The 23,940-nt window shown below is 45.6% G+C and overlaps 1 protein-coding gene across 5 annotated transcripts in view; it reads right to left on the reverse strand.

Annotated features, from left to right (window-relative positions):
• Positions 1-5,035: 5,035 nt before the first annotated feature.
• Positions 5,036-23,940, reverse strand: part of ABL2 (ABL proto-oncogene 2, non-receptor tyrosine kinase) — a gene marked incomplete at its 5' end in the record, with an annotated part of 51,859 nt that continues 32,954 nt past the window's right edge. For 2 of the 5 annotated variants that reach the window (XM_079981171.1, XM_079981175.1), the window contains 8 exons: positions 5,036-7,783; positions 9,086-9,349; positions 10,964-11,053; positions 13,098-13,250; positions 13,981-14,165; positions 16,294-16,471; positions 19,774-19,858; positions 21,206-21,478. In XM_079981171.1, the coding sequence (XP_079837297.1) occupies positions 6,063-7,783; positions 9,086-9,349; positions 10,964-11,053; positions 13,098-13,250; positions 13,981-14,165; positions 16,294-16,471; positions 19,774-19,858; positions 21,206-21,478 (2,949 nt within the window). In that variant the 3' untranslated portion in view covers positions 5,036-6,062. The remainder of the gene's footprint in view (positions 7,784-9,085; positions 9,350-10,963; positions 11,054-13,097; positions 13,251-13,980; positions 14,166-16,293; positions 16,472-19,773; positions 19,859-21,205; positions 21,479-23,940) is intronic. The other 3 variants (XM_079981174.1, XM_079981173.1, XM_079981172.1) reach the window with 3 other exon arrangements.

A 23,940-nucleotide genomic window follows, 5' to 3' on the forward strand; every position in this document is an offset into this window, starting at 1 on the left:
CCCAGAAATGCTATGCTGTGATTTTCTCTCCCCCGAGGGCAGAAGAAGCAAAGAACAGGTCACTATTCTCTTTCTCCAACAAGGGCCTCATACTTCTTCATGTGCTTTTAGCAGGGTCATTCATGCTGCATGCACCATCTTTCCTTCCCAACTGTCCTCACAGTATTTGAGTCATTAAATTATAATGCTCCCAACTACCAAAACCATAACTGGAAGATAACCAAGAACCAACCCAAGCAAAGTTCAAAGAGGTGGGAAGAGAAGACGCAACTAGTTTTTGAAAAAGGCTTGACGAAAAAAAAATGTATGGAGGTGAACGTTTAACCCTAATCTTTTTCTACACTGAATTGCTCTGATGTGGATTATTCAGAGGGATTCAACACCACTGGTCAGCCCCCACCTGCACCCACCAAAAAAGTTTGTGGCTGGGAGGAAAATAACTGTAGCAGCTAACCCCAGGGCCATTTCAGGACAAGTTTAGTTCTGGAAAGCTGAAGTAGCAATCGGACGGGTGTGTGGCGTTTTCACTCAAAACAGACAGGAGCCACTCAGAGCTCTCCAAGAGCTCTTGTCCCCCCAACTCCTGCAGCAGCAACAAAACTGACAGGGGAGGAAAGAAAACAATCAGAATGAATAATCAGGCATCAAGGATGATTTTAAAACAAGCCAACCCCCAAATAAAGTTAAGACAAGGTTGGAGTCCCTGTGCTATTGTTTGCACATGAACAATGGGTGACATCCAACTGCAGCCATCTACAAGTTCATTTGCGAGACACCCGCTGATCAGTGTACTTTTGAATCTCTGCTGTTCTTACTGATAACCTGATACCTATTTAACTGGTTTATAACCACCACCACCCTGATTTTATGTAATATCCTATAACATAATTGTATGTAGTTTGTGTACTGCACACTCTGTGATCTACTTAGATGAGCGGCAGGCTAAAAGCATGCCCAATAAATCATAATAAATTTTGGAAGCTTGTACTGTAGTTGAAACATAGTCCATTTCCCTATGTTTCAGCTATGGCTTTCCCAAGAGCACAACTTCTAGGTAGAGTGAGAAGTTCAAAATGGTGCACTGCTAGAGCTCCTTGTGACTGTCAAGGAACGGCAGCTGTTAGAAAGGATTCTGGCCTCCTCTTGCTTTGCTGCAGAACAGCCTCCCTCAGCCTCCAGATGTTTTGTGCTGCAACTCGGATCATCCTCAACATCAGTGTTTCCCAACCTTGGGCCTCCAGCTGTTTTTGAACTACAACTCCCATCATCCCTAGCTAGCAAGACCAGTGGTCAGGGATGATGGGAATTGTAGTTCAAAAACAGCTGGAGGCCCAAGGTTGGGAAACACTGCTCAACATGATCAACATGCATCAATCTGGCTGGGGAAAGCAGCCAGAGAACCTCTCAAGAAAGCTGATAGATGGCCATTTCTAACCTTATGCTAAAGCCTCAGAGCTTCCCTGTTCCTGTATTGCTTCTCGTGGGGTTAGTAGTGCAATCCAAAATGTATTTCTTTCCAAGTTTCCCCACTTCAGAAGGTACATGAGATAGGGAACATAACAACAGTGTGCCTTTAACATATATTTACACAGGACCAAGATGCTGAGATGATGGCTGCATTCTTTACTCAAGAGTTTGGCCTGGGCCTGCAGACAACCCTGCCAACAAGAAGTGGGGGAGTTGCAACAGTGCTCCTACTTTCTGTTATCTGACTCTCTAAACTTAACACATACTGACTGCGGTTTTGTTTGGAGGAGAACATTTTGGGTCCACCACCTTCAAAAATTGTCTATGCAAAGGTTAAACAACACCCGGAATAAAATTTTGCTAGGTTGTCCCTACTTCAACACAGAGGTATCTGAAAACCAGGCTATGCATTACTCATCAACTAAAAAATTGTCACATTTAAGCCAAGCCCTGGCTGCTAAGAATCCTGAAGCTCCTCAAGACAGACAGACTAGGTAGTGTTTTCTCCAAGAAATTCAATGGAGATTGATTGATTTTGAGAGCTGAGGATGTCTAGGCTGGAGGAGCCCTTCCTATATATAAAAGGATGTCACATAGAGGAGGGAGAAAGGTTGTTTTCTGCTGCTCCAGAGAAGCGGACACGGAGCAATGGATCCAAACTAGAAGAAAGAAGATTCCACCTAAACATTAGGAAGAACTTCCTGACAGTAAGAGCTGTTTGACAGTGGAATTTGCTGCCAAGGAGTGTGGTGGAGTCTCCTTCTTTGGAGGTCTTTAAGCAGAGGCTTGACAACCATATGTCAGGAGTGCTCTGATGGTGTTTCCTGCTTGGCAGGAGGTTGGACTCGATGGCCCTTGTGGTCTCTTCCAACTCTATGATTCTAAGGTCCCTTCAGGGCTCTCTTCTACAAAATGCTGTACCACTAGGGATGGATACCCAGGCTTGCACAGTCCAGCGGCTTAGAATGAAAAGGTTTCACCACTCTGCTCAACATTCTGGCTTCCCCATGTCCCTGGTTCTGATGCAGCATTGGCGGGTCATTATGGCAGGATGGAAGCAGGTGATACCTGTGGCCGAGTAGTCACCATGGACAGCAGCAATGAATGGAAAGGAGCTTGGAGCAGGTGATGGGGTATTGACAGCTGTGCCTATGACAAAGGGGGGGGGAGACCACTGGACCTCTGAGGAATGCTACAAAAAGGCGACCAGAGCAGGCATTAACAGTAGGCCCCCGGGCAATGGGTTGCTGGCTAGTTTTGGCAAAATAGAGACAAACTGGAATGGGTTCAGAGGATGGCAGTGAAGATGGCTGGGGTATGGAAAAGATGTCCTATGAGGAAAGGTTAAGGAAACAGGCCGCGTTTAGCCTGACAAAGAGAAGGCTATGGTGGGATATTGCATCACTCTGCAAATACCTAACGGCTATGCTATTTTTCTAGAAAAAGAGGTGCCAGAGCTCACCATGAACTTCTCCTTTGTTCTTTTAAGAGTGGCAATGGTGCCCACTTGAGAGGAGCCAGTGAGCTCCAGCTGGGGGAAAAAAGAGCCCTGCCTCAAGGGCTGTCACACAGAAGAGGACAAAGATTTGCTGTCTGTTGCCCAAGAGGGCAAGGCTTAGTTACAGAAGGGGAGACTTAGGTTGAATGTCAGAAGATGCTCCTTTAATAGGAAAGGCTGACAATGGGACCAGTTACCTAGGGGGACGGTAGACTCTCAGGCCCTGGAGGTTTCTAAGCAGAGGCTGGGCAGTCATTACATTGGCATGCTCTATCCTTGGGCTTCCTGCATTGAGCAGGGTTGGACCAGGTGGCATACAAGGCTTCTTCCAAATCTTATGATGCAATGAACCACTGGTCTCCTTTCTCCTTTGGTCACTTATGTCTGCTTAGTGCTAGCTTCCCCTTCCCATCTGCCGGGTGGGGAGGGGAGGGATGCCATTAAGGAGAGACCAGCAGAGAATCGAGGAGGAAAAGCCCGCCTAGAGTCTTCTGCTTTCCTGTGTGCTTGCCAAAGTCTTTCTCTGTCTGCATCTGCAGAATCCCTCAGTATTCTCAGCAAATCAGAGCCCGGTTTATTCACGGCAACTTTACATTTGATGAATGTAATGTCTGGCCAGGCTCTTCGCCTCTATTTGCCCACTTTTGATTTATTCAGTCCAGACTATGAAGCAAACTGGTTCCCTTCAAATTTCCATTGCCATGCACTCTTTGGAGCAGCAAGGGCCGCTTGTCAGAGTTCATTGCCAATCTAGTTCTAGACTAACCCATGGGAGAAGTTGCTTTTTATGCTGTGGTGGTTGAGTTAGTGCAGCCAATGGAAAAGGAGTCAAAATCAGAGTTTTGGAGAGAAAGCCCCAACGAGCGGCAAGTTTGCACCCTTCCACCATCACTGGAGGTTCAATATAAAACAAACAGCATAGCAATACAATTCCAACTCGCAAGCCTGTAAAAGGAAAACTGCCGCATTTTAAAAAGATTAAGGTGCAAAACAAACCAGACCCTGATTTTTATTTTATTTATGACCAATGCTGCTAACCAATGATGGGAAGATCCTGAATTTTCTTGCTGGGCAGAAAGGGCATACAAGTCCCCAGCAAGAACTACATGCCTTCCCTCCTTTCCCAAATACCTTCTGGGGGCACAAGGAAGTGCTGCACTCATTTGCTGGATTTCTCAGAGCCAGAATTCTTTCCATGCCTAAGAGATATACACCTTGTCAGGGCAATTCAACTTCTCTCAAAGCCTCAGTTCAGCAACAACAGAACTATAGCTGTGTGAGAGAAGCATTTCTATGTGTTATATCAGGTAACAGGTTTCATGTTCTTGTGTTTATAAGAGAGATGTCACAGGAATAGCAGCATACGGCAGACCTTAACCATACTACAACGGCTAAGTCCAGCAGGTGGATAACACCTGCATATCAAGATAATCTGGGAATTTTCTAGGACAGGAAAGAACAGCTGAAGACAGAAACCAAGGCCTGCTTTACATTACGTGGCACCGACTGTCTGCGTGATGGCACGGGCATTGCTCCAACCCAACCATACCAGTAGTGTCCAATCCATATGGATGTCCAATGCATCCTGCTCAAAAAAGGGGATGGCCAGAAAAAGGCAATCACAAGCTTGTGATGCTATCTACAGGAAGGACAACGGCATGCAAACTCCTCCACCATCCTCACCCTGATCTCAACTGAACCCCAAATTTGCTAAGATCTTTCACGCTTAAGAGTGTGATGAGGGCCATTCTTACTTTAGGGCTCCTTCTTCCCCTCCTCCCAGACACCAAACTCAATTTTACCCTCTTAGATACCTTCGCCCCATTACGCTACACATTCAGGGCATTTCTAGGAAAACCAAACAGTATCTTGTAATTCTGAATAGGGCAAAGGTCCTATTCTAAAATACGGATGGTAAAGTAATTACTCTGACTAGGTACTGCCAAAGGAGCCCAATTGTAATTCTAACAGGAGACATTATGAGCTCAGGTTTCTGGTTCCCTCAAAAAAGTAGCTGGATTAGGGTAAGCATTTTTATATATATAAAAAAGGAATGTAGAGAGCAACAGCAGCATTCTGCAGTGACTTTAATCCAGGGTGGCCCCTCAAGGTTTATCAAAGGAGAGGGGGCCAATGTTGTATCAACATTTAAAAACAGACATGACAGCTTTTGGACACATGCTGGCAAATTTGTGCTACAGCCCAAACTACTCAAGTGAGTGCCAGGTTAGATACCCATGCTACACTACCAGGGTGATGACAGCCAGTCGGAGTGTGCGTGCAAGTGAGAGTGAGTGAGTGAGTGAGTGGGAGTGAGAGAGATTGATCCAGTGGCGAGTCAGCTCAACCATCATGGAAGAAGCTGTGAAGAACTGGATGTGTGGGTGGTAAAATATGTGAGAAGGATGACAAAAAAAAAGGGATGTGTTTCTTATATTGGATAGGTTTTTTTGCAACTCTTACTACAGCAGCAAAATGCACTGTGGAAGTTATGCCAGGTGAGCGGATGCACCACTTCCAGCAGTTCCACAGACCTTCCCCCAAAATAAATCCTCTCCCTCTTGGGAAGATCAGTCCACTTCCGTTCCAATGGAGCCTCTGAACCTTTCTCTCACAATCCCAGAAGGTCAAAACATGCAGTAGTGCAGAAAAGGATCCCACCCCACCCCCTCTCCAATAATTCTGGTCATCTGAACAACATTGTGGAGATCAGCAGGCTCTTCCCAAAATCAAGGCCCTGTTCTTGGTTCTCCTACCTTCTGGAAGGGGAATCGGAGAATAAGCTCCCCATTTTCTGGCTAGGGCAAGTTCTTGACATTCTGCCCTCCTCACTCAGCTGCAAACCGTCTGACCCCCACCCCACCCCCCAAATGAAGCTTGGCTTCCCCCTCCCCATCTGCCCCATGTACTGAGATGAACCTGTAAACATGAGAGCTCAGTGATTTGAGGTACTTCACATAAAACTCACTCAAGTATCAGTCTTTCCTTTCAAAAGTATCAAGGTAGGGGAAAAACACCAGAAGGTAGCCATCCTGACCCTTCTCCCTCCACTGGGTGTAGACTTCTTTCCTCCTAACTGGGTGATTATAAACAGTAGCTACCTCTGGACAACATCACTGATTTCTTGAACACAAGACAATAAGTTATTAAGTACAGGGTTTGCTCCGGGCAGGCTGGCAGCTGCTGAGGACACCTGAAGCTCCTGCAGGCTGAGTTCCAGTTTACTCACAGCTTCCCGGAAGGCAAACTTGTTGCGTGTTTGCGGGATGCAGTCCACGTAGCCTGAGCAGTAGTCCAACAGCTGGTGCCCTGTGTCCACCAAGTGGCTGTTTGTGGTGGGCTCGGCAATGGCACTGGAGAGGAGGTCCGCGCACTCCAGCAGAGCCTCTTTGCTGATTTTGTCGGCGGAGATTCTCTCAGCTGTCTGTTTGGTCTTTCTCAGTGCTACTTTGGCTCCCGCTGTACCATTGGCCATTTTGGCAGGTGAGGTGGAAGACAATGACAGAGGCACTTGAGGTGGGGCCATTACAGGCCTTCCGGATTTTCCACCGGCAGGTGCCACCGCCGCCGCCACCAACACCTTTTTGCTGCCCTCGCTGGCTTCCTGCCCAGGCTGTACCAACGCTCCATTATTCAACTCCTCTGTCACATCTGAGCAAGTGGGTGGCTGGTTTAGGAGCCTCGTGACTGGCGGTGGAGGTGGAGCGCACTTTGGTTTTATCCGCCTGGGCCTGTCGCTGGAAGCCGTGCCCTGGTGCTCAGATAAGAGCTTGAAGCGATTCCCCTGAGAGTCTGTGCCAATCAGCTGCACGTCTGCTGGCGTATGCTTCAGAGTGGGTGAGATGAGAACGGGCACTTTGTGGTTGTGGGTGACAGGAAGGACTGCGGCAGCCTTGGGTGGAGAAGGCCAGCCTGACTTCTCCTCGCCTTCTAGGGACCCTTGCTGCGTCCCGCTGTTTTTCTCTTTGCTCTTCAGGCTCGCTGTGGCTGTTGGCCCCTGAGTGTCCTTTTCAGAAACAGCCGCATCCGCAGAAGGGGTCCTGAGGGGAACAGCCGTGGCACCTCTGGGCAGAAGTTTGGCTTTTGGTCTGTCTCTGGTCAGAGTGGGAACCTCTTCGCACCTTTTAGAGAGCAGGTCGCTGGACTTGCTAGTGTTCTCCTCGGGCTGAGAGGAGGTGGAGACTGTCTTTTCCAGCTGGACTTTGGACCTGTGGCAATTTCGGGGAAGGGTCATGGCCATTCTCTCCTGCTCAGGGAGACCGGAGGACATGGAAGATGTCGAGTTGGACCGGGGGAAAGGCTTTGAGGCTTCCTCCCCACCGGTGGGCCTCCCGGCTCTTAAACCCAGGGTCTTTTTAATCAGCCGTGGCGTGAAGAATCCTGTGATGCCCGACCACCCGCTGCCGGTACTTGTGCCCCCACCGCTGCTCATGCTGCCGCCGCCACCGCCGTCATCCCCATAGAAGTTCCGCTGCGTGAAGCCCCCAACATAGCACTTAGATGAGCAAAGGCTTCCATCCTGCTGGGAGGGGGTAAAAGAAAACCCATCGATGTGCTGCAGAGGACCAACGGCTGAAAGGTTACCCGTCAGCTCATACTTTTTGTGAGGCTGGTTCTCCATCTCGCGGAAAGAGCTGCTGCGCTTTGGAGGTGTAGGGGCATTTTTCTTCTTCATGAAAGAGCTAAAGAAGCCCCCCTTCCTGTCTCGGGTGAAGGTGGTCTCCCTGGTGTCTTCCAACAGGCCACTGGGCGACTTGTCTCTCTGCTTGCGAGGTAGTGCTGGGGATCCGCTGGTCTGCTGTGTGCTTCTGATAAAACCTAAAGAAAAGGAGAGAGAGAAGACACTTTCCACCATGCTGCCAGGTATTCATGAAGGTTGGGATTCTGACTACACAAAGTTATGCAATGTACTATATCACCCATGTGTGGGCTTATTGCAAATAGCTGCTTACTAGCCGCAACTAGAGATGATTGGGCTCTCCTAGAATTTAAAAAAACATATATATTAACAGCTTCAGCCCCCTGAAACAAATCACAGTGCAAGGGGAGGATTTTTAGGCCTCACCCCCCCCACGCTACTTTCCCAATTAGAATCATGTCTGCAAGCTATTTGCCCTTCAGGAGAGAAAAGCTTACAACGTCTGTAAGACACCTGTAATATCTCCTTAGCAGTATGGGATCTGTATCAGTGGTCCATCTGCTGAATGCAGGGCAGCCTCACCCCATCAAACTGCATCTGAGACTGCAAGGATGTTTCTCCAGGTGTTTCCAGATTACAACTTCCATAATCTGACCATTAGGATGCTGATTGAAGCTGATGAGAGTTCAACAGCATATGGAGTCTTGGAGATTCTCTACTTCTGATTTAAGAGCTTCAGTGAGACTAGGAAGATATTAAATTTGCTTTGTTCTCAGACAATGCAAGACATCTATGGAGCAGAATCAGTCCCTTTTCGCATAGTTCTTTCTTAGAATCCCTTTCTTAGGTCAGCACTTCCTAGCTGTGTGTACTGAGAAACATTAATTTCACCTATTTTGTGGTAGGCTCTATAAAGAAGAAAACTTTACACATTTATGCTGCTAAAACCCTTACATTTAGTAATGAATTACAGCTATACCTACAAAGCGACTTATTCTTAGTTGCCCTCATTCGGAGAAAGTTTTCAAAACAGAGTGTTACAGCCTATTCAATTTTGTTATGTAGGAAAAGGAAGAACTTCTTCCTGCATTACACTTGCAATTCACGCTGCAAAGTTAGCTTGCAATGACCTGCATCCTATTTTGCCCGTGCTAATCCCACGTATGTTTTCTGACAAATATAAGGGACTGCAGCCATGGAGCATCGACTGAACGTCCACCCATTTTGCTCACTCTGGTATGGATTATTTGGGGGGCGGGGGCGGGGAGACACAGCTATGAAGCTGGCTCAAACCAGCCCCACCTGTAGAAAGCTACTCCTTCTACCACAAAGGCAGAAGAAAGAACTCATTCTGAGAAGAAGAGCAAAGTGCCTCCAGCCCAGGGCTAGACCTTTCTTTGAGACACTGCCCTACAAGAACCCAAGTCTGAATATTAGAGAAATCACTTATGAAGTCACAGCACTCAAAGCTTTTTGCTTACCAAGCATACCTGGTGCAGAGCTGGAAGCAGAATGCTCTACAACCTCCTGAGCTCCCTCGATGTTCTCTTTGTTTTCAGCCTGTTTTTTCAAGGTCCTGGTCTTAGAAGGAAGCATGGGCAAACGAGGCAAATATGGAACTATGGATGAAGAAGATGCTGTCCTTCCAAGCTCTTCTGCCACTTCTGTAAGAAACGTCAGGGGAATAGTTGGAACAGAGAGCAGCAAAGGAAGAGGAAAGCAGACCTGGGTGCTAACGAGAGGCACTGGACAAGGGAAAAAGAAACATCACTGAGAGATTCTAGGAAGAGACTGAATTCAAGTATAGAGAGGGGTCAGTTCTAAGGGTCTCAAAATGCCACAACAGCAACATAGACTGTTGCAGGAAACAAAGAGGTAAGCTTTCACCAAGAAGCAAACAGTGCCTATTACTCAAGTTTTCTATCTTGCCTGGTACACAGACATCAGAGGAGAGAACGAACAGAGGATGGAAGCAGCAGTGGAAAAAAGGGTGGACTACTCTGGGTCGCCCTGTGCAACGCAGGGAAGGTAAGAAGAGATATGAATATTCCCTCTGGTTTGAGGCACATTCTGTCACAGAAAAGAAAACCTGCATCACCCCAGAGATACGTGCACAGGACTCAGAAGTGTGGGAAGAAGCAGTACAAGTAACCTCAAGCTTCCTTCCAGTGTTGCTTCTAGGTTTTCTACAAAACTATGGTCAGCTCACCCAGAGTGGTGGCCCAGGCCTGCTGGGACTCTTTTGCCCTAACTCAGTGCATGCTCTGCAAGGGGAAAACTGAGGAGCTACTCAGTGAATGGCAGTATTCAACTAAATTTTTGTGCTAGCACAAAGATCAGCACTCATGCAAGGAGATTCCCCCCTTCCCCTGGGTGTGCAGTGTGCACAGAAGGCTTGGGCTAGGGGGGTGGAGAGGTTTGCAGAAGCACAAAACAGAGGAGCAGTACCAGTGGAAACTGCATTTCCTCCTGCAGAGTTCCCTGCACATATCACGTACCTTTCCATGTGTAATAGCAATCTGAGCAGGTTCAATTTTAGCTCCCTGCTTATGACTCATCTTAAGCAAAGCTAAATACAATAGGAGATCTTATCACATGTCACATCCATTTGGGATCTTAAAGTGGAGCTGTTCACAGCTTCTGGCTACATGTTTAAACACATCTCTGCAAACATGAATACTAGAATTTTAGATAGAAAAGCTAGGTTGAAGCAACCAGGAAATTGAATTTTACAGAAAGTCATGATACACAAGAAATAGAAAAGGGCTTATTTGTGGCACAACACTTCCTTTCACCGACTTCCAGCCCCAAGATTTTTTACTCTGGCCCAGCAGATTTAATCATAAACCGTGATTTTGTGTTAAAAGAATGAGTTGCTGTGTGTGTGCTTTCCTCTTCGTAGTGCATGAAGGATGAAGTTTTAAAATTTTCCATTTCTGGCTGTGAATAAATGGGCTGTCTCCACATTATAGGAAACTGGCTTATTTGAATCATAGTTAGTTCTATCAAACCAGCATCAGGACTGTAACTTAATATTCTGGTTTATGAACTAAGTAGTTTAAATAAACCAGTGTTTCCCATATTCAGCTGTTTACAGGATAATGATTTGTTCACAAATGTGAGATGTTTTAAAGCTTCTCCCCTCACGCACACAAAGGTGTGATCCTGAGGCTTACAGCTGCTCATCCTCACAACGCCAAACCACAACTTAAAAATCAATTTTCCAGTAAAAATCCAGGGGTCAATTTGAAGAAACGCCCCCATAAGTTCTCAACTGCTAGAAAGGTGAAGGGAAACGTTGTGTGTTTTAGAAGTAAACATTTATAGAAAGTTGAAAGATAAGGAAAAAGGATTCTCACCTTCATTGATGCTAGAATCATGGAACATGGTTTCAAAGGCTTGATGAGTCTCAGCAAATGAAGGCCTGTCTAGGGGATTCCATTTCCAGCCTAAAGCACGATAGAAGCAGAAAAAAGCTCTATGTCTTGGCAACATGGCAAGCAAAGCAGAAGCAAAAGCTTCTAAATTCCTCCTCCTGGCCATATCCCAAGGTTTACTATGTTGCAATAAATTATGGTTTAGCATGACATGCAAATGAAACCATGTTCTATAATACAGTGGTACCTCGGGATGAGAACGGAATCCGTTCCGGAGCCCCATTCACATCCTGAACAGAACGTAAGACGTGAGTGCGCACCTCGCCGCTTCCGCGCATGCGTGTGACGTCATTTTGACCGTCTGCGCATGCGCGAGCAGTGAAACCTGGAAGTAACGCGCTCTGTTACTTCTAGGTCACCGCGGAGCGCAACTCGAAAATACTTATCCTGAAGCGTATTTATCTCGAGGTATTACTGTACAGGATTTTACGATCCTATGTTTGGTGACTTCTGCAAGCCCTAAACCCCTGAATCCTAATCCAAATTGGTACAGTGGTACCTCGGGTTACAGACACTTCAGGTTACATATGCTTCAGGTTACAGACTCCACTAACCCAGAAATAGTATCTCGGGTTAAGAACTTTGCTTCAGGATGAGAACAGAAATCGTGCTCCGGCAGCACAGCAGCAGCAGGAGGCCCCATTAGTTAAAGTGGTACTTCAGGTTAAGAACAGTTTCAGGTTAAGAACGGACCTCCGGAACAAATTAAGTACTTAACCCGAGGTACCACTGTATTATGAAAACTGGATTGTACTTGTTAAAAAGTGACGAACCACCCTGAATTCAATATCTCTTGGCAATGGAAGAATATTTGATCAAAACAGGCTTCAACCTGCCTATGACTTGCTTGACTTAACGTCTTAATTATATCGGCATCAAACAGCATTTCCATTTGCTTCTGAAATGTTGTCTCCTGCTTGGTAAGTAATACCAGACATAATACTGCACCCCACCGGACACAGTAAGGTAAAGGGACCCCTGACCATTAGGTCCAGTCGCGGACGACTCTGGGGTTGCAGCGCTCATCTCGCTTTACTGGCCGAGGGAGCCGGCGTACAGCTTCCGGGTCATGTGACCAGCATGGCTAAGCCGCTTCTGGCGAACCAGAGCAGCGCACAGAAATGCCGTTTACCTTCCCGCTGGAGCAGTGTACCTATTTATCTACTTGCACTGCCTGCTTTCGAACTGCTAGGTTGGCAGGAACTGGGGCAGAGCAATGGGAGCTCACCCCGTCACGGGGATTTGAACCGCTGACCTTCCAATCGGCAAGCCCTAGGCTCTGTGGTTTAACCCACAGTGCCACCTGCTGCCCTGGACACAGTACTGTACACCTAAAAGGCAAGTTACTGATGCCTCGGAATTTAGAGCAGTCGCCAGAGTCTTGGTGTTCTGCAAGTTGAAAAATATACAGAGGTCTGCAGGCTTGGTTACAAAGAAATTTCATTTGTTGTTTGTGTTTAATTTTATGAGAGTTGAAAAGAATATTGAGGAATGCCTGGTGGTTTTTTTTGGCAATTCTTCACATCTTACTATAGTCCTTGCTGCGAAGGGGCTCCCAATTCTCCAGAGACGCTTTTTGGAGGGCTCAGGAAATTGCAGTGAGGTGAAGGAGGGCTCTCCGCTTCTATGGCCTTTTACGCAAGCAACTCTGGATCCAAACCCCATGGTTTTTGTCAGAATTCCCCCCTCCCCAAGAGTTTTCCCCTGTGTCACCATGAGGCAAATAAATTAATGGAAATCCCCTAGATTCTGTTTCATACAACACTGATGCTGTTGTATTACGTGACATGGAGTCTCCACAAACCACTGAGCGGAGGTTTCTGTCAATGGACCCGTCTTTTGCTTCTGTTGATTTTTTACATAAGATGTCAGCTGGTAACGATTCTCTTGCATTTTGGACAAGAGTCTGGTTGCATGCTAACAGACTTACTCCCAGCTCTATATGCAACCTGTCTGTTATGGCAAGTCAGCAGGACTGCCCGTCCTCCTGCATGTTCTCACGATGTCTCAATCTACGTTTTGTTCCTAAAAGTAAAGACGAGAACGCAATACTCACATGCTCTCATGAGTTCATAGACTTTTGGGGGGCAACCTTCAGGTTGTTCCATCCGGTAGCCTTTCTCCAGTAGATCATAAACCTGAGAGAGGTCAATGCCAGGGTAAGGTGACATTCCATAGGTGGCAATCTCCCACAACAAGACTCCAAAGGCTGCAAGTTAAACAAAGTCAATTTTAAGCTGATATTCCTTTCATTTCATAGAATCACAGAGTTGTAGATTTGGAAGGGACCCTAAGGGTCATCTAGCCCAACCCCCCGCAATGCAGGAATCTCAACTAAAGCATCCATGACAGATGGCCATCCAGCCTCTGCTAAATCACCTCCAAGGAAGGACAGTTCACAACCATTAACCAGTATTTCCTAAACTGTGGCGGAAGGCAGCTTCTTTAGAACTAATAAAGTAGAGGAAAATTGCACGCTGAGGAAAGTTTGTAGGATTTGGGGCTGTTGTTCTTTGATGTGGCAATCTAAATTAATCAGAGTAGGTTCTTAAGCCTCAAATTCAGATTATACTGCAGGGACAGCCACAAAGTAATTTTAACTACCCACTGGCAGACAGATTTTAATCAAAATGCGGTAGAAAGGTTTCCCACCCATAAGAAAAATTATGTTTATGATTTTTAAGAGATAAGAGGTACTTCAATGTTACAATGTTCTTTGTGACAGCCCCAGCTACCCCACTGGCTTGTGCTCCATAAGCGAAAAGGTCTTACCTTTAGGTGGTGTCAAGAGTTCTCTACAACCTGACTATGAGGTTTCGGGCAAAATACATTTCTAGCTGTATTAGATTAGAGCTCATTCTAAGAATACCAGAGCAGCCCACTTTTAAATGTACACAGGGACTCCATGTGTAACAGCAATGTTCTTTCTCCCTTCTTACCCCAAACATCTGATTTGATTGAGAATGTGTTGTAGGCCAGACTCTCTGGGGCTGTCCATTTGATAGGAAACTTTGCTCCAGCGTGAGCTGTGTAAGTGTCTCCAGTCATCAATCTGCTTAATCCAAAGTCAGCCACTTTCACCACATGGTTTTCTCCAACCAGACAATTGCGAGCTGCTAGATCCCTGTGTAAACAAAGACACTGCAGAATGACGACCTCTGGTGCCATCAAGATTCACCCTAAACCTTCTGAGAGAGCTGAATATGATTTTACAGCTCAAAACTGGGTGCACATGAACATATTTAGCCTTTGTGGTTCTAGAGGTCTGCTTACTAACATGTGGAGCTTGATCAATGCTTCAGCGTTTGAAAGGTACAGCTTTGGTGCCTGGCATGCTTGTTCTCTGTTCGCCTCCATGTTTTATAACACCCAGGGATGCATCGCTAACATATTCACTGTGGTCTCTCAAGCAATCAAAATGAAGACAAGGATGCTGTGCAAATTGCATGCTATAAATTTGCATAGTTTATTTTGAGTACAGAATCCGCAGCTGGGGACAGGTGGTAAAGAATGTGAACTGGAGAAAGTCTGTATTTGTGCCTCATTATTTCGCTTCTTTAGAACAAAGGTCTGAAGCATTGTAACCAAGTTGTACTCTTTGCAACAAGGCCAAAGCTTCTGCCAAGATAAATGGCACTCCCTCCTTTGACATGGAATGCTTTTAATTAAGTACACTGCAAGCATGAAAATGGGCTACAGTAAATCAGCTTCTGGTTGCTATTAAACAGCCAATGACAGTCTCCGCTGAGCGCAGTAAATCTTACTACGCTATCATGCTGAGCAATCATCTTATGTGAACCTTTGAAATTCAAATCAGAGAACAGGGAAATAGAAAGGTACTTGAATACTATTTGATTCTGGTCTAAAGAGGCTTAGTTTCCAAATTCATGCCTCTTGAACATGCCAAACAAGGCAGCAATTTGGATGACAGACGACAGTCTACTGCAGTAGAAGAATGTACCCCAAAACAAAGGCCCTTTCAGAATACAAACTGTAGTCGCTATTCTCTGAGGGACTCATAAAATTCTTAAAACATCAAAGCAAGAACAGTTGAGATACAGCTATTGGACAAAAGCATATGCAAATCAATTCATAGGGGAGGCTAAACATTCTGGCAGGGTCGTCCTGCACTGAAACACAACAAGAAAATATGAGTTGTACGTGCTACCTAAGTACAGTAAATTTCCTTGATTTTACTCTAGAGTAAACACCAGGATTTACATTTCCGTGCAAGGACTTAAGTGACGAAGGATACAGGAGTGGAGAAAATGGGGGACGTGGAGAATTCTTTTTTTTTGGGGGGGGGGTATGATCACAGGAGAGACACTGAGCTGTGTAGGTAACAAATTATTCATCGCTACTGCCCAAAGTGTTCTCCTAACTTGTCTGAGGCTTCAAATATTTAATCAAGATATTTAACATTTTAAACTTTTTTTCTCAGAGGAAACTTGCTATGTTTCCCTTCACGTGAATCATAGAATCATAGAGTTGGAAGAGACCACAAGGGCCATCGAGTCCAACCCCCTGCCAAGCAGGAAACACCATCAGAGCACTCCTGACATATGGTTGTCAAGCCTCTGCTTAAAGACCTCCAAAGAAGGAGACGCCACCAGACTCCTTGGCAGCAAATTCCACTGTCAAACAGCTCTTACTGTCAGGAAGTTCTTCCTAATGTTTAGGTGGAATCTTCTTTCTTGTAGTTTGGATCCATTGCTCCGAGTCCGCTTCTCTGGAGCAGCAGAAAACAACCTTTCTTCCTCCTCTATGTGACATCCTTTTATATATTTGAACATGGCTATCATATCACCCCTTAACCTCCTCTTCTCCAGGCTAAACATGCCCAGCTCCCTTAGCCGTTCCTCATAAGGCATCGTTTCCAGGCCTTTGACCATTTTGGTTGCCCTCCTCTGGACACGTTCCAGTTTGTCAGTGTCCTTCTTGAACTGTGGTGCCCAGAACTGGACACAGTACTCCAGGTGAGGTCTGACCAGAGCAGAATACAGTGGCACTATTACTTCCCTTGAAAGCTAGAAGCTCAGGATTGTTTAGAAAACCTGAAATATGTTAAGCTCTGTCTAGGGAGAATAGCTGGCACAAAGCTATTCTGTTAAGGAGGCAATTGCCTCGTGACCAGAACTTGCAAGAGTTCTCCTTAAAAGCATATCATCAGATCTTATCAAAGTTCCTCATGGAAGGTCACCCAGACCCACACTCTCACCCTCCTTTTACAAAAGTCAAGACATTCTGCTAACCTGTGGATGAAGTTTTTCTTCTCCAGGTATTCCATGGCAGAGGATATCTGAGTAGCCATATAAAGCAGGACAACAGCAGTTACTTCGTCTCGATTGCACTCCCGCAAGTAATCCAGCAGGTTCCCATACGGCATGTATTCTGTCACTATATAAAACGGGGGTTCCAGAGTACACACACCTGGCAGGAGGATGGTAGAGTCTGGTAAGGTTTATCTCTTATTGTAGGTACAATCTTCTAATGTGACTGAAGCAGAGAGTCCCCAAAATGCTGGAACAGCAGGTAGTATTAAGATAAGGTGTGGGGTGTGTGTGTGGTTATGTTCAAGATTCCAAGGTAAGCACTGATTTTCCTATTTCCACAGTGTCATAGGGAAGGATTTGGATAAACAGAACATTAGATCAGCCAAGGAAATAAAAAGAAACATGGTTAAAGTGGCACTAAGCTTGACAGAGTTGGCTTGACAAACATGGAGGATTTGTCCAGAATCAAGTTTCCTCACTCGGGGAATGGATATTATGCTGACAGCTGTTCCTATACAGCGACTATGAAGTGCTTCTGGTTCAGAATTGGGACTGCAGTAAAGGGGAAAACAAACAAATAGACAAACAGGCTTCTTGCTTCTTCCTTCCTTCCTTCCTTCCTTCCTTCCTTCCTTCCTTCCTTCCCCTGCAGGAATGTCCTGCCATTTTCATCCACAAAGAAGTCGCCACAACTGGTTGCAACAAGGTCACATCTAGCATGATCCACTAAATCCCACAGACACATTAAGATGCAACTTCTCTATTGCTAATGGAATAAAAATGATATCCAACTCAAAAACTAACTAAACTTTATCACAGCAGCTAAGGACCTAGATGAAGATAAACACCATTTGAAGTGGGGACACAGTGAACTCATTCCTGTGCAGTAAACTAGTATGCACAACCAGATATCGCATTCACCCTAACAGTGAAAACTCTGAAACTGAGCCGGAGAGGAAGGGATTCAATAAAGACATAGGCCAGTGACAGAGAACATGTCCCAAGTTCAATGCTCATCATCTTGCACTACATGGAGCACTGGTGAAAACCTCTGCCCAAGACCCTGGAGATTTACTGAAGTCAGAAGAGACAATATTGGGCGAGGTGAAGTATGGATCTGACCAGTTTCATTGTTCAAAGAACTTCAGTTGCCCATATTGCCACCACCCTGGTATCCATTTAGTTTGACACTTCACCCTGCAAGGAACTATACACAATTGCAAGGTCTTAGGATGGATGATCACTCGTTGTCTGAGACCATGAATACATCACTATAACCTCGCCCCAATTCTCCTTATATAAAGTGGGAACAATCGTGATCTCTCCAGTTGTTCTATGGTAAACAAGACTATAAAGTACTTTGCAACACTATACAAGCCATTTAAAAACTCAGCTCTAGAATGGATCATTGTGTCTCAGTGGAGACAAGATTCCTTGGCCCAGAAGTGGAATGTGACATACAAGCCCTACCACACAAGCATCTGTTTCATAAGGGGTGCAGTACTGATCGTTGAAGTTCTTTGCATTCCCAGCATTTCTGCATTTTGCCTTACTATGGCAATGTAAATCACAAGAACTGTGAGAAATATCAACATACAAAACTGGAAGTGTAGAACTTAATGGATCAGAAGTGTAGAACTTAATGGTGGGGGATGAGTGTTCAGACCCCTGGGCTCTCACTTGTGGGGTGCCTCAGGGTTCTGTCCTCTCCCCCATGCTTTTCAACATCTACATGCAGCCGCTGGGAGGGATCATCAGGAGGTTTGGGCTGGGTGTTCATCAGTATGCAGATGACACCCAGCTCTACCTCTCTTTTAAATCAGAACCAGTGAAGGCGGTAAAGGTCCTGTGTGAGTGTCTGGAAGCGGTTGGAGGATGGATGGCGGCTAACAGATTGAGGTTGAATCCTGACAAGACAGAAGTACTGTTTTTGGGGGACAGGAGGCGGGCAGGTGTGGAGGATTCCCTGGTCCTGAATGGGGTAACTGTGCCCCTGAAGGACCAGGTGCGCAGCCTGGGAGTCATTTTGGACTCACAGCTGTCCATGGAGGCACAGGTCAAATCTGTATCCAGGGCAGCTGTTTACCAGCTCCATCTGGTACGTAGGCTGAGACCCTATCTGCCTGCAGACTGTCTCGCCAGAGTGGTACATGCTCTGGTTATCTCCCGCTTGGACTACTGCAATGCGCTCTACGTGGGGCTACCTTTGAAGGTGACCCGGAAACTACAACTAATCCAGAATGCGGCAGCTAGACTGGTGACTGGGAGCGGCCGCCGAGACCATATAACACCGGTCTTGAAAGACCTACATTGGCTCCCAGTACGTTTCCGAGCACAATTCAAAGTGTTGGTGCTGACCTTTAAAGCCCTAAATGGCCTCGGTCCAGTATATCTGAAGGAGCGTCTCCTCCCCCATCGGTCTGCCCGGACACTGAGGTCCAGCTCCGAGGGCCTTCTGGCGGTTCCCTCACTGCGAGAGGCCAAGTTGCAGGGAACCAGGCAGAGGGCCTTCTCGGTGGTGGCGCCCGCCCTGTGGAATGCCCTCCCATCGGATGTCAAGGCGATGGACAACTACCTGACATTCAGAAAACATCTGAAGGCAGCCCTGTTCAGGGAAGTTTTTAATATGTGACATTTTAGTGTATTTTTCATCTCTGTTGGAAGCCGCCCAGAGTGGCTGGGGAAACCCAGCCAGATGGGCGGGGTACAAATAATAAATTATTATTATTATTATTATTATTATTATTATTATTATTATGTACGAGCAGTCACTAGACTATGCATGCCAAAACCAAACAACAATATAGTGGGGGCAAGGGACTGTCAAGCTCCCAATCCTATTTCACTTGCGCCTTTTCAATGTGGATTCTGCTTCCTCTGAAACAGCCTAACAGTAATTCTGAAAATTGCCTAACATAAAAAAAATGGTCATATCACTCACTCAAAATGTGTAGAGCTTTGCACAACAAAGCATTTCACTCATTCCAGAAAAGAAAATAAGGCACATGATTTTTTTTCTAGTGCCCTTCCAGGTTTCCAATTTTTCCACTGGAAACATTTAAATGTTCTCAGGAAGTAAAAAAAAAAAAAGGGGGGGGGACACCAAGTTGCTCCATTCTCCCCCTACCCCTATTAGCTCACATAAAATACAACTACAATGTTTGGACCCATGTGTTTTTTGCTTTAGGTGCATAGCCAGAATGGCAATATGATGTCCAGTGTACAGCAGTCCAGAGACAGGGTAGTTATACCCAATGGGTAACACAGGTATAATCTTACAAAATATAGGTTTTACACACTTAGAGCTTTGTTCAAACTTGCCAAAGTAAACAGAATTTGGAAGGCATACTCCAACTGTTCTTGAAGGGCAGGTTTGTTTAGCACAACAGTGTTACTGTGAATGAATTAAAACGGAAAACAAAACACATTACTGCATGGTCATATTATTAGTGCATTTACCTAATAACTGCACCAAATTTGGATGCTTGATTTCCTTCATAACAGAAGCTTCTTTCAAGAATTCCTCCACTTCCATTGTATCTTCCTGAAAGTGAAAACAACTGCAATTAATTTAAATAGAAATTATGGAATAGACTTCAATGGCATTTGGCAAAAAAAGGAACACAACTGTAGAAGAGTAAGCCACAATTAAAAGGGAATGCAACTTAAAAGGAATGATTCAAGTTACTGAAAATGTTTGCTAACTTGTCACACAAAGCTTGTCACTCGATGGCCCTTGTGGTCTCTTCCAACTCTATGATTCTATGAAAGCTTTGAAGTAGGATTAGTAATGCAGGTATTTGTACAAAACATCACAGAACAAATTAAAAAGAACACACAGACTCAAAAGTACAACAATTCAATCTAAAAACCAGCAGTAAAACAGAAAGCAAACCCTAACCAAAAATATTAATCTGATTAAATTATACCTGAAAGCCTAGACCAGCCTGAAATTAATCCGCTAAAAGCAGATGTAAACAGCTAATATCTTACAGTTTGTTTAACTAGGAAGCAAGTATATTTCCCATGGAAGGGAGTTTCATGATAGCACCACCACTGAGAAGGCCCTGTCTTGTACCCACCAACTGTGAGTCCCGGGGCCTCTATAGGTGATCTCATGTGGGTGCAGGCAGACCTGCAAATAACACCATCTCTCTATTTATTTAATATACTGCATGATGCAGGCGGGTATGGGGTGTTAGGAGATGGGCAGTACCTCTGGTGGGGAACACGTAGGGAAGTTTATGCACCTTTGGTCCCCCACCCTGCATTCAGCTCAACTGTGGCTCCAAGAAGCTTTCAGCATGCAACAATGGGCCACACTCCAGGAACAGCTTTGACTAGTCACTAAACCAGATGAGGGTAGCCCATGTGTCCCAAACCCTCGGTGGGTTAGGGACTTCACCTGTATACAAAAACAGGCTCTGCCAGATTGAGTGAATGAGATCAAGAGTGGGTCCGGCAGCGGTTTCTGCACATGCTGTCGGGAGAGGTGATGAGCCGATGGTGCTCGTCAACCTGGGAAGGTAGCCCATCTAGGAGAAGGAAAACTCTGAGCCTAAACATCCGTTGTCTTGCAAGGTATCTCTGGGAGAAGAAAAGGCTAAGGACCCTACACAAATCCGGAGTGGTCTCTCTAAGCGGTTGGATGTTGCCTTGTATGTCTCCTTCTGGCACCTCCTGCAACCAAGCTGGTGCCAAACGTATCGATCTGATTTCCTTTGGACCACAACACGATTTGATTTCACCCCTGGAGGGGCACTCCATTGTCTCTTGAGACAGAGGGATGCCAACAGCTGCTTGATGCCAAAACTGGTTTATAAGTGACTTACAAGTATAAAAACCGATCAAACGAGGTTTAAAATATAAATACAATTCCTTAGCAACATACCTTGAGTGTTTTCACAGCAACTGTGAGATTGTATTTCTTCCATACCCCAACATACACTTCTCCATACTGTCCTCCACCAAGTTTGTGCTTCATAGTGATATCAGTCCGTTCCATCTCCCACTTATCATGGATGGGAGAGACTCCATAGACTGTGGGCTTATTGCACTTTGGTGCTGGGTAGTGCAAGGTTGTCACCAGGCCATCAGCTACTGTCGAGTGATGGTGAACTAGCTCCGCCAGAGTATTGAAACGGCTTTCGGCTGTCACATACACCTGTTAAAGAGGGAATGAAGAGCAGCCATGAACCGGACAAGAAGGAAGAAGATGTGAATGTCCAGAAAGGGGCTGGGGAGGAAAACTTGGGTTTCCCCAGAAGCGTGAAATAGAAAAATGGGAAGGTAAGAAACACAAAAATCCTCTTATGAAATATTTTCTCATTTAAGAATGATCAAAGAAATGTCCTTTAAAATGTTTTACTGTAAGATTGTTATAGTCACATCACTCCACTGCAAATCTCTCAAATACAAGATTCAAAGGCAGTTCGGTAAGCAATGGTGTCTGCTACTGTGTCTAGCTGGATTACTAAAAAAAACAATATGCTGAGGATTTGACCCTGGAAAAGTACTTTTAAAAGTTGCAGCATGAAAAGCATCTTTTAAGTATTTGGTCCAAATATGCAATGTAAGAGTCTGCCAAAAATATTGCTCCAGTAATACGGTGGGAAAGTCTTCAGAATCACATAGCCTCTGATGTCTTTGTGCTCACTTGCTTCAGATTTCACTGTCTTCCACACCAAGTGAAAGAATGATGCAAAAATTGATAAAATCAAGCAGGAAACTAACATGTGAAAGACTAAAAAAATCCTTCCATTTCCTAAGATCTATTTAGACTTTCTTAATAAGAATTACTGTAATTTATATGCTGCCATCAGACCGTGTTGCCCAGAGAGCCACATTTTAGACATTAAAAAAAAAATTGCCCAGGATTTTAACTGATTTTATATCTACATCTTTTTGTATTTTTACTGTTGCTACAATAACTGCTTTTGTTTCTGATGTTTTTGATTTGTTTTATGGTTCTCTTTTGTAGGCTCTCTTGGAAATCTAGATTAATAAAATTATGCTTTTTTTAAAAAATATATTTTTTAAAATTTATTGCATTTATATGCCATCTTTTTCTTCCAAGGAGCTCAAGGTTGTGTACATTGTTCTCCTCCCCTCTATTTCCTCCTCACAACAACCCTGTGAGGTAGGTTAGGCCCAAGGCCACCACCCAGTGAGCTTCGCTATGGCTTCTTGAGACAACATTATAGAAATAAATTAGAGTCATTCTACTATTATCAAGGGGACGCAGGTGGCGCTGTGGGTAAAACCTCAGTGCCTAGGACTTGCTGATCATAAGGTTGGCGGTTCGAATCCCCGCGGCGGGGTGAGCTCCCGTCGTTCGGTCCCAGCTCCTGCCCACCTAGCAGTTCGAAAGCACGTCAAAGTGCAAGTAGATAAATAGGTACCGCTTTCTAGCGGGAAGGTAAACGGCGTTTCCGTGTGCTGCGCTGGTGTTGGCTCGCCAGCTGCAGCTTCGTTACGCTGGCCACGTGACCCGGAAGTGTCTTCGGATGGCGCCAGCTCCCAGCCTCTTGAGTGAGATGAGCGCGCAACCCTAGAGTCGGACACGACTGGCCCGTACGGGCAGGGGTACCTTTACCTTTACTATTATCAAGGCTATATTATTTCCTAGAATGGAGTATAAACAAGTTCTACTGTGCTTATCCCAGCATAGTAGTGCAGGCCACATATGACATTTGTTAACAAGCAGATCAACATTCAGCTTAATATCCAATGCGCTGTAATTCTTTAGTTACCTTTTAGCAGGGGTGGCTAACACAGATATTGCTGTGTTAAAAACCCCATCATTCCTGACCATTGGCAATGTTGGCTGGTGCTAATGGGAGATGTGGTCCAAAGATAAAGGCAAAGGACCCCTGGACGGTCACGTCCAGTCAAAGGCAACTGTGGGGTTGCAGCGCTCATCTCACTTTCAGGTCGAGGGAGCCAGCATTTGTCCACAGACACAACAATGGCTACCTGCATCTACACACTGCTTGAGCATTCTCCAGAGCAGGAGTGGGGAACTGGTAAGGCGTTTGTCCACAGACAGCATTCTGGATCATGTGGCCAGCAGGACTAAACTGCTTCTGGTGCAAGAGGACACTGTGACAAGTGCCAGAGAGCACGGAAATGCCGTTTACCTTCCCGCTGCAGCAGTACCTATTTATCTACTTGCATTGGTGTGCTTTCGAACTGCTAGGCTGGCAGAAGATGGGAGAGGCCAACAGGAGCTCACCACCATCATGCAGATTCGAACCGCCAAACTTCCGATCGGCAAGCCCAAGAGGCTCAGTGGTTTAGACCACAGCGCCACCCACATCCCTTGTGGAGCACTGGACCTGTCCAGTGGCCAGATCCTTATCTCCACACACACACACACCCCTCCATGGGACAAGTATGACAGGTGTCATCATCTGACACCACAATGACATCAGGTGACCAGCTTTTGCCCACATGGTTTGAAATGCCTAGGCAGAAAGGATGTGCTATAGTATGGAAAGTGCTGCGCATGGATGAATGCAGGCACTGGTGATAAAGCCCCTTTCACCCAAGCCATGTATGATGACATCATCTATAATGTTGGGTGTAGGGCAGGTGAGTTGGACTAGATGAAACAGCCTCACAGGC

Source organism: Podarcis cretensis, assembly GCF_951804945.1.
Source record: "Podarcis cretensis genome assembly, chromosome: 6".
Lineage (NCBI taxonomy): Eukaryota > Metazoa > Chordata > Lepidosauria > Squamata > Lacertidae > Podarcis > Podarcis cretensis.